General features: G+C 40.5%; 1 protein-coding gene across 1 annotated transcript in view; it reads right to left on the reverse strand.

Annotated features, from left to right (window-relative positions):
• Positions 1-13,002, reverse strand: part of LOC140075443 (uncharacterized) — a 163,721-nt gene extending 150,719 nt beyond the window's left edge. Inside the window, exon 1 of the mRNA XM_072121366.1 lies at positions 12,716-13,002. Coding sequence (XP_071977467.1) covers positions 12,716-12,784 — 69 coding nt within the window. The 5' untranslated portion in view covers positions 12,785-13,002. The remainder of the gene's footprint in view (positions 1-12,715) is intronic.
• Positions 13,003-13,465: the final 463 nt, after the last annotated feature.

Raw genomic sequence — 13,465 nt, forward strand, 5'->3', positions numbered from 1 at the left:
ACAAACAGCTCATTGTCCATGATTATTGATCAGAATCAGTGTTAGATATCAAGCAATTTAATACGTGAACTACACAGGGTATATAAAGAAAACATGGTATACAATGCATATAACGGGGTGTGTCCTTAAAGTGCAAGTGCAACTGATACCATGAATATACATTGTTATTTCTTGTTAAAATTCAAATAAAGTGCATGAGTAATACAAGTATAATGTACATATACATTTATATATTTTATGTATTCAATTATAAAGTGCATAGTATTATGAATAAAGTGTACATACTGGGGGACACTTACTTACCCGGTCCATTCGCGTTCCAGCGGCGGCTTCTCCGCTCTGGATTCGGGTCCGGCCGGGATTTAATAAGGTAGTTCTTCCGCCGTCCACCAGGTGGCGCTGCTGCGCTGAAAGTAAACTCATCGCGCCGGAATGCACCGAGCTGGACCAGGTGAAGGTAAGCGGTCCTTATGCGACACAATTCGGTTTTTAAATTCAGGGGCTTGTCCGAATAATTCGGGTTGCTCGAAAACCACGCCCCCTATTTGTGGCGCACGGAAGCTGGTGCGCGCGCGACACAATCCAAACCCGTGCGCCACAATCCCGGGGCAATTCAAGGACACTCGGCGCAAATCGGAAATATTCGGGTAACACATCGGGAAAACGCGATTCGGGCCCTTAGTAAATGACCCCCACTGTGTTAACATGTGCACACGAAAGGGTTAAAGTTACTCAGTATATTTATAGGAGAGATTGTCCGGGGTGGAAGTGTTGATTTCACATTTGATTGGATATCCACATCTAAGAAGCCGAACTGTGCATGCGCCAAAAAAGTACAGAAATGCCTGTTAGTGTGCCAAAAATGGCGCACAGGTGGTAATGTTCGGCGACTGCCGAGCAGCCATATTTGAAAAGGACCACCGTAATACAGAAAAATAGTCATAAATAAGAAGTTTGTGACAACGTTTGAAGGGCACTTCAAAATACGCTTCTATATTGGAGGGTTATGAGATACCAATGTGTTGGTCCTCTGGCAGCCTATCTAGCCGCTTGTCACCATCCCCACGCCCTCATCTCCATGCAGTTAAGAACGCCAATCAGAATGCGCCTTTTAAGTGTCAGGAGCTTCCCTGGACCTGATTACAAATAATATAAATGATGTGTCCATTATGAGTTTGCATATAGCACTTACAATAATAAATGTCAGGGGGGACTTTGCATAAACATATCCCCAACATATCCCCAATAGTGGCAGTACTCACCCCGTAAGTGATGGAGCATATATGATGATCACAGCACTCACTGTGGAACACTAACGCCCCCCTTCTGACTGTCACTATATAGTGTGGACACAGAGTATCATAAAGATAGAGGCGATATCACAATCAAACGCGCAGACAAGGGTGGTGCTGTCGTCGTCATTGACACATCGATGTACTTGGCGGAGATCCGCAGACAGTTAGCAGACACCACAGTGTACAAAAGAGTCACAGTTGATCCCAAATTCCAACTAGAAAAACATATCAAGGTTATGTTGGACACGGCCCTCAGGGAGGGCATCATCACGGAGAGAATGCGACAATATTTACAGGTGGAAGACCCAATCACCCCTGTAATATATGTACTTCACAAAATTCATAAACCATTGCAGTCACCCCCCCGGTAGACCTATTGTCTCCTGAAGTGACTCAATCACTTCACATATTGCTACTTTTCTAGACAGGTTTTTACGACAGTTCGCTATCTCCAGTGATTCATATGTCCATGACACTTCTGATTTTCTGCTAAAACTCCATACAATTGATTTGACAGCCTGCAATTCCCCGTGGTTAGTTTCATTCGATGTAGTCTCTTTATATACGTCGATTGACCATCATAGGGGCTTGCAGGCCATTGAGAGAAAACTAGAGGGATCTGACTACCATCCATCCAGAGACGTTTAGTGTTGGATCTTATAAAACTTATACTCTTTAACAACTATTTTTTATTTGGCAGCGATTTTTACATACAACTGAGAGGCGTCGAGATGGGGGCCAACCACTTCCAGTATGTACAGAAGTGGTGGCGATACATAGATGATATCTTCCTCATCTAGACGGGGTCTGAGGAACAGTTGGACAATTTCCACAATATCTGAACAATAGATCAGGATATTAAATTCACTATGGTGAAATCGAAGGAATACATACAATTCTTAGACATTACGGTGAAGATGACAGACACAGGTTTAACCACCTCCTACACCAAACCCACGGACAAAAATAATATTCTGAGATACGAGAGCTGCCATCCACGACCCATGGTCCATTCATTACCCCTCGGCCAACTCCTGAGAGTTAAGAGGATCTCTAGTGACACTAAGGACCTAACTAGGGACCTAAACAACATGGAAACAAAATTTTAAAAACGTGGATACCCGGCTAGGGTCATTCAAAAAAACAGGACACAGGTAGAGACCACAGATAAATAGGACTTATTATCTAACAAAATGCAAAGAGACACCATGCAGAGAATCCAATTTGTTACAACATATAATAATGACATGAGCCAAGACATCAGCAACATTATTAAAAATGGGCGATTTTGAAAAATAATAATATCACGATCCCAGAATTTGATAATCCTCCACTCGTCTCATATAGACGGGCCAGAAACATCAGGGACAGGGTAGTCAAAGCAGACGTGGGCCCCTTAAGACACACACTCAGTCAGGATTATGGGGGAGAACACGCACGGGCAGCTTTCCTTGCAGGACCTGCATTAATTGCTCCCATATGATCAAGGGTGAGACTTTCATACACAATAACAGGGAATATAAAATGAAGCATTTTTTGGACTGCAACGTCAACCATGTAATATACATGCTTACCTGTCCATGCAATCTGGCGTACATCGGTGAGACCACTTGGGATTTTAAAACCCAGTTTACACAGCACCGATACACGATCAGTAAAGGCAAACTTGATCTCCCAGTTTAATAACACTTCTCAGAAATGGGTCATACAGAGAGTTAACTGAAATTCGTACCACTTTTTTGGCTCACGCGCACTTCTTAGAGCGGATATCTGATCACATGTGAAATCAACACTTCCACCCCGGGCGATCACTCCTATAAGTATACTGGGTAACTTTAACCCTTTCGTTTGCACATGTTAACACAGTGGGGCAGATTTACTTACCCGGTCCTGTCGTGATCCTGTTGCGTTGTCCGGCGAGGATTCGGGTCTGCCGCGATTCATTAAGATTGTGCGTCCGAGTTCCTGCATCCGTCGCTTCTGCCGGAGTTCACCTTCTTCTTCCTGGTGCTTGTAAGTGTGTGTCTTGCGACACATTTCTAAATGTTAAATCCCGCGCCCCCTGATTTCTGTTGCATGCAAGCTGGCACTGATGCGCCAAAATCCGATCCCGGGTAAATCTGCCCCATTATGTACACTTTATTCATAATACTATGCACTTTATAATTGAATACATAAAATGTATAAATGTATATGTATACTTGTATAACTCATGCACTTTATTTAATATGAATTTTAACAAGAAATAACAATGTATATTCATGGTATCAGTTGCACTTGCATTTTAAGGACACACCTCCTTATATGCATTGTTTACCATGTTTCCTTTATATACCCTGTGTAGTTCACTTGTTAAATTGCTTGAAAAGGGTGTCTAACACCGAAACGTCGCTACCTGCTTCAATAAAGATCACCAACCTTTGAACTTGAACTTTGGAGTGCTGCTCTCTTCTTCTAATTTATATATATATATAGAAACCAAGTGCCCGAACTACAACCAAACACACTTTAAATGCAAAGTGCCAACATGGCAATTTAAGCAGTAACATGTTGCTACCTGTTTTGTCACGGCTTTTAATTGCATATGTGTACACCAATACAGTTTAAAGTAAGAGGAGAAATTCAGATTATCATTGTAGCTTCCTTCCAGGGGCCCTGAACAGGAAGAATTGTGTGGCCCACGGCAGGAGCTCCAATAATAACGCAGCCTTGTCTGCACCTCCTTGCTCCTCCTGTTGTCCCAGGCAGCTAAGGATGTGTAGCTTTAAAATAGCACTGATCACAGCACATACTGGGTGGCCAGGGACTGCAGGTGGAGGTTTTGAGTCCTGTCTGGAAACTCTGTGCTGGGGTGATGGCCTGGGTGCCCACAGAGAGTGCTCCGAGTGCCACTTCTGGCACCTGTGCCATAGGTTCGCCACCACTCTTCTATAGTTTAATGTAATTGGTTTACTGCTCTCCATGGCTTTATATACCACATAGGGTGAGATAGATGTGCATCCTGGAAGTACTTAATGAACGTTTTTACCAAAGTGCCACAAACTAATATGCAAAAGGAGCCAGAGCATATAGCTGACTCGATAGTTTAAAGGGCTTGACCAGTTCCCTTCATGTTTTTTTGTTAAGTGAAGTCCCTGGTTCAGAAATGTTCTTTACATCATCATCTGCCATGCCTGTCCATGAAATTGCAGAATCTAGAAGGTCATGTGATCTCTAACTGTCCATGACCAATCTTCCTTCCTGGACCTTATGATAATATTCATGAATACAAGCTTAAGGTCCTGAAAGGCAGATTGGTCATGGACACTTAGGATCACATGACCCTCCATCTTCTGCAGAAATAGCAGCTGATGAGGTAAAAAGCATCTCTGAACCAGGGGCCTTGCTGTACATTTCAAGAAAGCGACACAGAACTAGTAATATATGTATATTGGCAAAGTACCTTATATCCTGCGACCAAAATTACTTACACACACATTACAAAAAACATAAGGTAAAGTGGCCAAACCCTTTAAAATGATTCTCCAGTTTAAACAAAAACTTCCTTTAATTAAAATAAATGTCCAATAACAGCTGGCAACGAACCTCCTTGTTATAACGTCACACATATTGTATGCAACTGGTGAGGCTACTCAGTCATGTGTCAGTGAAGAGGTCACCGCTGAGGCCAGTGATTGACCTGCCCCAAATGGCACAGGCTGCTGATGCTGAAATGAGTAAAGGAAAATTGTCTGCGTGTTGAATGTAAACTAACCCACTTTAGAAAAAGTCTTTAACCCAAGGTTACATGTTCCCCTTTTCTTCCCATATTCAGTATTTGTAGTTTGTACAGTAATAGGTAAATATCTTAATCCCCTCTCTATACTATCTCGTTCCTTCTCTAACACATTAATATGAGAGCTATACTGGTGAAGGCACAGGCTACAAAGAAATGTAAAAAGTATGGCTAATGGTAGGGAAAATCTAACTAATGTTATGTAAGAACCAACATGTCCAAAAACTACAATGGTCAAATATATGGCAAAAAAGTAGTGTCCAACTAGTACAGTATGTACCACTGAAAAGTAACACACAAATAATAATAATTCCTTTATATATATATATATATATAGCACCAACAGATTCTGCAGTGCTGCAAAGGGCTTGCCAATTCAGTCTCTGTCCTCATGGGGCTCACAATCTAATCAAATGGAGAAAACTAAAAAAAATGAAGTTATAACTGCCTCCTGCTACATCACTGTAATTGGATATGACTGCTGGTTGCAGGATTATTATAAGAAAAGGCTTGTGACTATGAATAATCCAATTGTCCAAGGTCATTGTCTGCCCAAGTACCGTAACTATACTGTTGATTGTGGAGTAGAGCACAAGTAACTTCTGTACTACTTCTGTAGTTTACCTTCTAAAAAAGCTGAAGCACCTCAGAGAAAATATTAAAGGGAGTCTAAATCACCCACTAGTAATAACAGAAATCTGGAGGGTTGTGTAGCTGAAGGCCAACTCTCCAGCCCATCTCCAGCATCACTTAAACCCAGTAGCTTGTACACCGGCAGGCACATGGTAGCTACTGTATCTGTGCAGAGCTCCAGTACTGCAGCCCCATTGCCGGCAGCGAGCTACAGTGCTTACGCAGAACTCAAATGATGCCGGAGACGGATAGAGGAGGGTCAGCAGTGGCTACTGGAAGTGAAGGCCCTGGAGGCTGGTTCCCCTTGTGGCGTTTTTGTTGCATTTTTAAACGCATATAAATCGCAAATGCTTTTCCCATAAGATGCATAAGCCTTTTGGCCAAACCCCCTCCACTTACGTTTTGGATGCGTTTAAAAAAAGGAAGAAAAAAGCCACATGGGAAACCACCCGGAGCAGATTCAGGCTACTCCACTTTCCCAGTAACTATAAAAATGTATTTGTATATTCCAGCATTAAACTCTGCATCCCTGAATAAATGAAAAATGTGATGCAGCTGCTGCTCAGATGGGGAATCTATCATGGGGAATATCTCAGATAGTAGATACCCCATGATAGATTTCCTTTAATGTTGACTCTGACTCCAGCTCCACCAAAATGGCTTCCGACTCTGAATCCTTGATTCTAACTCTACAGTCCTGTTTTCCTGGTCACTCTGAGCATGTAAATAAAGTGCAGCACACATTCATCTCAATTAAAAGGGGGATCAGGGGTGTACGAGCTCGCCTATCAAGCCATGAGTTGCGGCCCGCACCCTGCTGACAATCAGAGTTCAATGAGTTCTTCCATATAACTTATGGAAGAGTTCATTGGTGCAGAAGGCCAGGTAGGGGTGAGTGCAACTGAGAATTCCTTGCTGCTCCTGTGTCCCCTCCGCCCAGTCCACTCTGTGTTTTGACTCCTGACACTCGTCGTATGCGTTGAGGTCGGAACACAGAGTAGAGCAGACCAAGGAGCAGGAGAGAACCCAGAAGTGGTAAGTACTTGTCAGCTGTACTGTACTGCTCCTGAATCCTCTCCTGCTCCTGGGGTCACTCTGCTTCGGGTTCTGATGTTGGCACATATAACCAGTGTGGGACACAGAGCTGGCACATGGAGGAGAGAAGAAGCTGCAGTGTGGTGCACTGAACACAATAGGAGAGTCAGAACTCGAACTGGGAACGGGTTTCAGGCTTATGTGCTTGAAAACCACACCCAGAGCGGCCTACAATTGATAGCTCCCTTTCAGGATCTTCTTTAGGGAGAGCTGGGTGTGAGTTTGAGCACGTTTTGGCTAAAGCTGTGGATTCAGTGATGGACGGCTGAACCAGTCAGTGCTGGAGACAGTGTGCATTGCTCCCTTTATATTTGGCCTAGTTCCTTCAGAGGGTGCTGGTTACTCAGTCTTATCTTTGCTTTCTAGTGCTTTTGCTATTTTATTGTTTGCTATTGTGTGTATTTGACCATTCTATTGCTATAGAATTCTGCCACTTTGTCGCAATCTTGGTTTTGACCTGGTTCTGTCCAACTGCCTGTATCTGTTGTTTGTCCATCAGTATAGTGTATCTCCTGGTGTTACCCCACTTTCCCTGTCCCAGGTTTGTTTGGTTTGGGCTTGACACTTTTCTGTAGACTAATGTGAACTCTGGTCTATTTGTAGGGTCTCTCAGGGTCTGTTAGGTTCATCATAGTGGGTTTGCCTTGTCTGGGCAGTTTTATCTGCAGTAGGCAGGGCTATATCCCACAGGGACATCGCAGGGTGAATTCTGGTGAAGCTTGCGCCAAGTCTGGTTGTGGTTGCGCTATAGCTGGACAGGTTCTTTACAAGGAGCCAGGAAAGAGAGAATTTATTTTTTCTGCTCTGAGGGTCTCCAGTATTAGTAGTTTTATGTTTTAGGGGTTCCAGTATTATCTACTATGGGTCTCCAGTATTATTGTCTGGTCAGAAGTCTCTAGTAACTGTCTGCTCTGGGGGTCTTCAATAATGTTAGGCTGCTCTGTCTGTCCTGATGGTCTCCAATATTGTTAGTCTGCTATGGGGTATCCAGTTTTATTATCTGCTCTGGGGGTCTCCAGTATTAGTAGTTTTATGTTTTAGGGGTTCCAGTATTATCTACTATGGGTCTCCAGTATTATTTTCTGGTCTTGGGGGTCTCTAGTATCAGTCTGCTCTGGGGGTCTTCGATAATGTTCATCTGCTCTGGGGTCTCCAGTATTTGCCTGCTCTGGGGGTCTCCAATATTGTTAGTCTGCTATGGGGTATCCAGTATTATTATCTGCTCTGAGGGGCTCCAGTATTAGTAGTTTTATTCTCTGGGGGTCTCCAGTTGTTTTCTATATGGCCTCCAGTACTGTTATAATCTGCTCTGGGGTCTGCACTATTAACTGCTCTGAAATCAGACATTTTTCCTGGGGTAATGTATTGCTGTACTGGGGTATTTATCATTTCTAGGGTGAAATGTTTTGTTGTATTGTGGCTGTTGGTTCATCTAGTGTGCTGTTTACTTACTGTCCCTTAAAGTTAAGCAGTGTGACAATATGGCCCTTGGACCACTAAATGTTGCCCATCCCTGGCCTAAATCGTAACATCAGGAATATAACAGATGTTAAAAGAACATTTTATAATTCATTATATGATAATATGGTAATATAATTTATTATATGAATTATTATATGATTGTAGAGTCGGAGCAGGTCCATTTTATCACACCTCCAACTCCACCAAAATTGTCTCAGACCTCACAACTCTGACTCCACATTTCTACTTGTGGGAGAAATTTTGGGATGAACTTGCACTCTAACCTTTACAGGTGAACTTAATGTGACCTTCTCTAAACCTTTGAATGCACATGTCCATCTGTTCAGTGTTTCACTACTTTTTGTAGTTACATTCTCTAATAAGGAGCTTAACAGTAAAGTGCCCTCTGAGCTTAGAGTGTCACAAAGCGTCACCAGGAGGTTGCAACAGGGATACAGGGGGTCTGGTTGGTTCCCAGAAAGGCATAAAATTGGAGATCCTTTAGCCCCATAGTGACCAAGCTCATTTGTGCCATTATGACCAAGCCCTGTTTTTCAAAACTGTGTCACTTTATCCGGTAATATCTTTTGCACACTTTAACTTACCCTCTTGGTTTTGAGATTGTTTTGTGTGACATGTTGAACTTTAAGTTAGTTCAATTTTGGTTGATGTACTTTGAATTTATTTATGAAAAAACGTGTATTTGACAGAAATTTTGAAAAAACTATTTTTTCAAACTGATATTCTTACTAACCAAATTAGTTACTAATTAACATTTATCTCAGCTTTGTGTTTGCGTCATTTTATAAGTGTCCTTTTATTTTATTACAATGCTGAAGAGATCACAAATAAAACAACATTTTTCACATTTTCAAGAAAATTTTAGAATTTTTTAATTATTTTAGGGACCATTTTATTTGTATAAGGGTTTTTAAAGTCAGATTAGTAGAAACCTTCACAAATCACCCCATTATAATAATGTTACCCAATAAACTGTTCAAAACCGCATACAGCAAGCTTGTTCACCATTTAAGTATTTTACAGAAATTAAAACAATATTAAGGTTTTATTTTAAATTATTTTATTTGGTTATTAACATGTTCATTTAGTCCTAAAGTAGAAAATGCATTTTCTTTCGAGTATGAGGACACCCATATGTGCATGTAACCCGTTGTCTGGGCACATGGTGGGGTGTTGAAGGGCAGGAGCGCTATTAAGATTTGTAGGGCAGATTTTGATGCCAGGTACAAGGACCAGCCCCTGAGGTACCCGAAAACCTATTCCTCTGAGAGAACGACTCAATTTTGTAAACTTTTCCTCCTGGGGTAGTTTCATTTATCACAAAAAATGGACCAGTTGTCACGGCAGGATAAGTACAGGGGATAGTTCAACCCCTTGCTGCCAATGGACTTTTTACATTTCAGGTTATCTTTTGGTCCTCACTTGCAAAAATCCATAACTTTTTTTTTTTTTTTTTAAGAGTGCTGAAAAGGGACCTTCGTAACAAAATGCTGTGAGATTGACAAAAAAACACATTTGTGTAATATTCTTGTGGGCTTTGTTTTTCATCTTTCTCTGTGCGCTTCAAAGAACACATTTAACTTTTTCTCTGGTTTGGTAGGATCGCAGGGATACCAAATTTGTATAGGTTTTATTATGTTTTTATAGATTTACCAAACCTAAAACCTATTTAACAAAAAAAATATGTTCATTTTACCATATTAATACACAAACGAATTACTTTTGTTCATACTTCAAAATATGGAGCTGTGTAAGGTGTCATTTTTTGCGGGATATGATGACTTTTTCAATGCTACCATTTTCGGGACTGTGCAACCCACCACCAAGCACAGGCGTCATTGTCTTGCATGGGCTATTGAGCATCTACACTGGACAAAGACCAGTGGTCTGGCGCCCCCTGCACTATATACAGGCAAACTGCACGTATTGCAGTTTGCACTGTTCTTAGTAAATGTGCCCTAATGTGTCTGTCCAGGAAATGACAGGAAATGATTTAGTCAACATTTAGAACTTTTTTTTAAAAAAGCATTGACAATCATTACATCTACAGCAAACATTAAACTGCAGGCATGAGAAAAAATGTAAATTCTAGAGCACAGCATGAAAATTGGTACTTTTTGGTCACTTGTCTCCCTACTGTAGAAAAAAGCAGTTAGGACAGGGAAAAATGTAGGCCGTGAAGGGGACACTCAGACCACCAGATTTACTTAATCCTGCACCAGAAAACCAGTGCAAGGGATTCCCCAGAATTATTAAGAAGTCAGATAATTAGTACCTTGGAACTAAGTGACTTTCTATTTTCCCTTCCCCACCTTCAAAAATCTATAACTTTTTTATTTCTCCATTAAAAGAGCAATGTGAGGGCTTGTTTTCTGCATAAACAATGGCAATTTATAATTACATTATTTAATATTCAATTCCATTCCCAGTACTGGGAAGCGGGGGAAAAATGCAGATGCAGAGAAATTGGTGAAAAAATGCAAAAGTGCCATTTTCTTGTGTGCTTGAGTTGTACAGCTTTCACTGTGCCCCCCAAAGGACATTACTTTTTTATTCTTTGGGTTGGTATGATCACAGGGATACCACATTTATATAGGTTTTATAATGCTTTCATAAATTTACAAAAATGAAACCTCCTTTACAAAAACAAAATTCTTTGGCATCTTCTGACACTAATAACTTTTCAATACTTCATTGTACAAAGCTGTGTTACATGTCATTTTCTGCAAGATGAGATGGTGTTGTCAATGCTATCATTCTGAGAAATGTACAGCCTTTTAATCACTTTTTATCAAATGTTTTTATATGTTGCAAAATAAGGCTCAGGCTCATTTGCATACGGACCTTCATCCTGGTGAAGTTAACAAAAAGTTAAACTGCTAAATTGGAGCTTTAATGAGATCAAGCAATTATTGTATTAAAACATTTTTTTTAGCCAACACAACCTGGGAAAAGATCAGGGCCGGCGCCAGCACTAGGCAAACACAGGCAAAACAGGCAAACACAGCAGACTTTTAGTCCCCAGCCCCAGCCGGGCAGCACATGGTGAGGGGGGCTGTGTATAATAGAGCCGTCATGGGGTTCTATTGACTGTTTGGTAATGGTATACTAGGGAATATTTCAGTTAGTTTCTGAATTTTTAATGAGTTCACTGCAAAGGAGTCAACAAAGGTTCTGTCACCCAGGGGTCTATTAAAACCTGGGGCCGGCCCTGCTCTAGTTTAATACTTTCCAGACAATGGTCTTACTTTGCACAGAAAAGGGCAAACTGCTTGAACATATATTTATAAAGTGTCTGCACCAGTATTGTGCCCCAAATATTGCACATAAAGGGGTGTTCCAATGCCAATTCGATTTAGTCAATGAATATGGGTATCTGAGTTGTCAGTTCCACTCTCATCTGCTGGTGATAATGTAACTGTCCTCCATAAACTTATGTAACTATTTCTAGCTCTAGAAATAACTGGACAATACAATCCTACAAGAAATGTTTGTTTTTTAGGGCATTCTAAATACATACGCTGCAGCCCACCCGGACTTTCATCAGCATATTCCACTGGTATACTTGCACCCCGATCTGCACTAACACTATCATTCTCAGAAAAAGGCACCACGTGACCATCTTCTATAATCACACATTCTACATACATGTCCATGATGCTAAAGACCATCAGACCAAAATATAATCTTTGTAAGTCAAAATATCTCTGCATTGAACATGGTTGCAAATAGGGTCATGGATCTCACATTCTTGATATATATTAGGTCCCCACCTCTGGAACCTGAGCCCATCATGTATTTATGGCAAATCCTGTAGATATATCATATATACCTGACATGGGAATAATTGAGGAAAATGGATAATTTCAAGTAATAGCAACATTCATTGGATAAAATTAATCAGCAATTAATCTTTTAGTTTTTTGAAAAGCTCCCATCTGTCAGATACATAAAAATACATACAAGAAAAACACAACAAAAAAAATAAGTTTCACAAGGTAATGAAATGGTCTGGAAATATTTCAGATGAAAATGTCAAGCAGCAAAGTAATTGGATAAAGAAAGGGCTTTTATATTACCATAGAACAATATTTTTCAAGTAGTTGAACAAATCTCATTAAATAATGAGTAACTAATGGCCCTGGGAATTAGAACTGATTATTTTCTCATAACTTTAATGTCTATCACATACAATTTCACAACCAGCATTTCACAACCAGCAATTTCACTTACCAGCATTGGGATAGAAAAAAAGAACTGGACCGCACATCCACACATCACACAATGATCTATGCCGCTAGGCTACATTTACAAAACAAACTCAAGGTTATTAGTTATATTTTGATCAAATTGCATAAGCCACTAACCACTTCATGGTCCCTACACTATTCGCAATTCCACAACTTAATTCTCAGTATTAGGATGTTACACTTACCGGCTGCCTGTAGACACTTAACCAGTTCTTCCATAATAGCACCTTGAGTTGATGAAGAAACGACGCCATTATTCCACCAAATTAATGAATAGTAAAGTTTTGAAATAAATAAATAAATTGCACTTGAAAAGTATAAAAATAAAGTCCTGCTTTAGCTGCGTGTTTACATGGTAGAGATCACTGGAAAGCAAGTCCAGTTATTCCAGATTGAAGCAGTCTCCGAGGTCCAGATTGACTGGTAGTGTGAGCTGGGAGATTTCGTTGCTAACCAGCTCTGCCTGTTGCTGGTGTCGTGTTCAACTGGAAGCAGAGATGCTACTGATTCAGTGTATGGTCTTCAAATACACACCTGCTGTCTGTCATCCCTCCCCTTTCTATGCAGTGACACACCTAGGGACTTGTCACATGGAAGCAAGCAGATAAGGTGTGTTACCTTCTTTACAGGTGCACGGTACAGCAAAGGAATAGCTGGTTCATATTACCAAAGTTAATAAAGAATCCCCGGGGCTGAGATTTACAGAGAACATGTACATTGTTCAGAATAAGTAAAATTGGTTTTATATTACTGCTATTAAAGTCCATTCTGAAATGTATAGTCTCATACTCTTATATCAATTTTCTTGTTGGTTACTTTTTAGTTTTATTATGTCTGAATAGTAAATGTGAATGTAATCCAATGATAAATACAAATACTGTAATACTGTACAATATACTGTATTACTCAGACAGTAATAGAAAGTATTAAAGCAC

This window comes from Engystomops pustulosus, chromosome 8, assembly GCF_040894005.1.
Source record: "Engystomops pustulosus chromosome 8, aEngPut4.maternal, whole genome shotgun sequence".
NCBI classification, from domain to species: domain Eukaryota; kingdom Metazoa; phylum Chordata; class Amphibia; order Anura; family Leptodactylidae; genus Engystomops; species Engystomops pustulosus.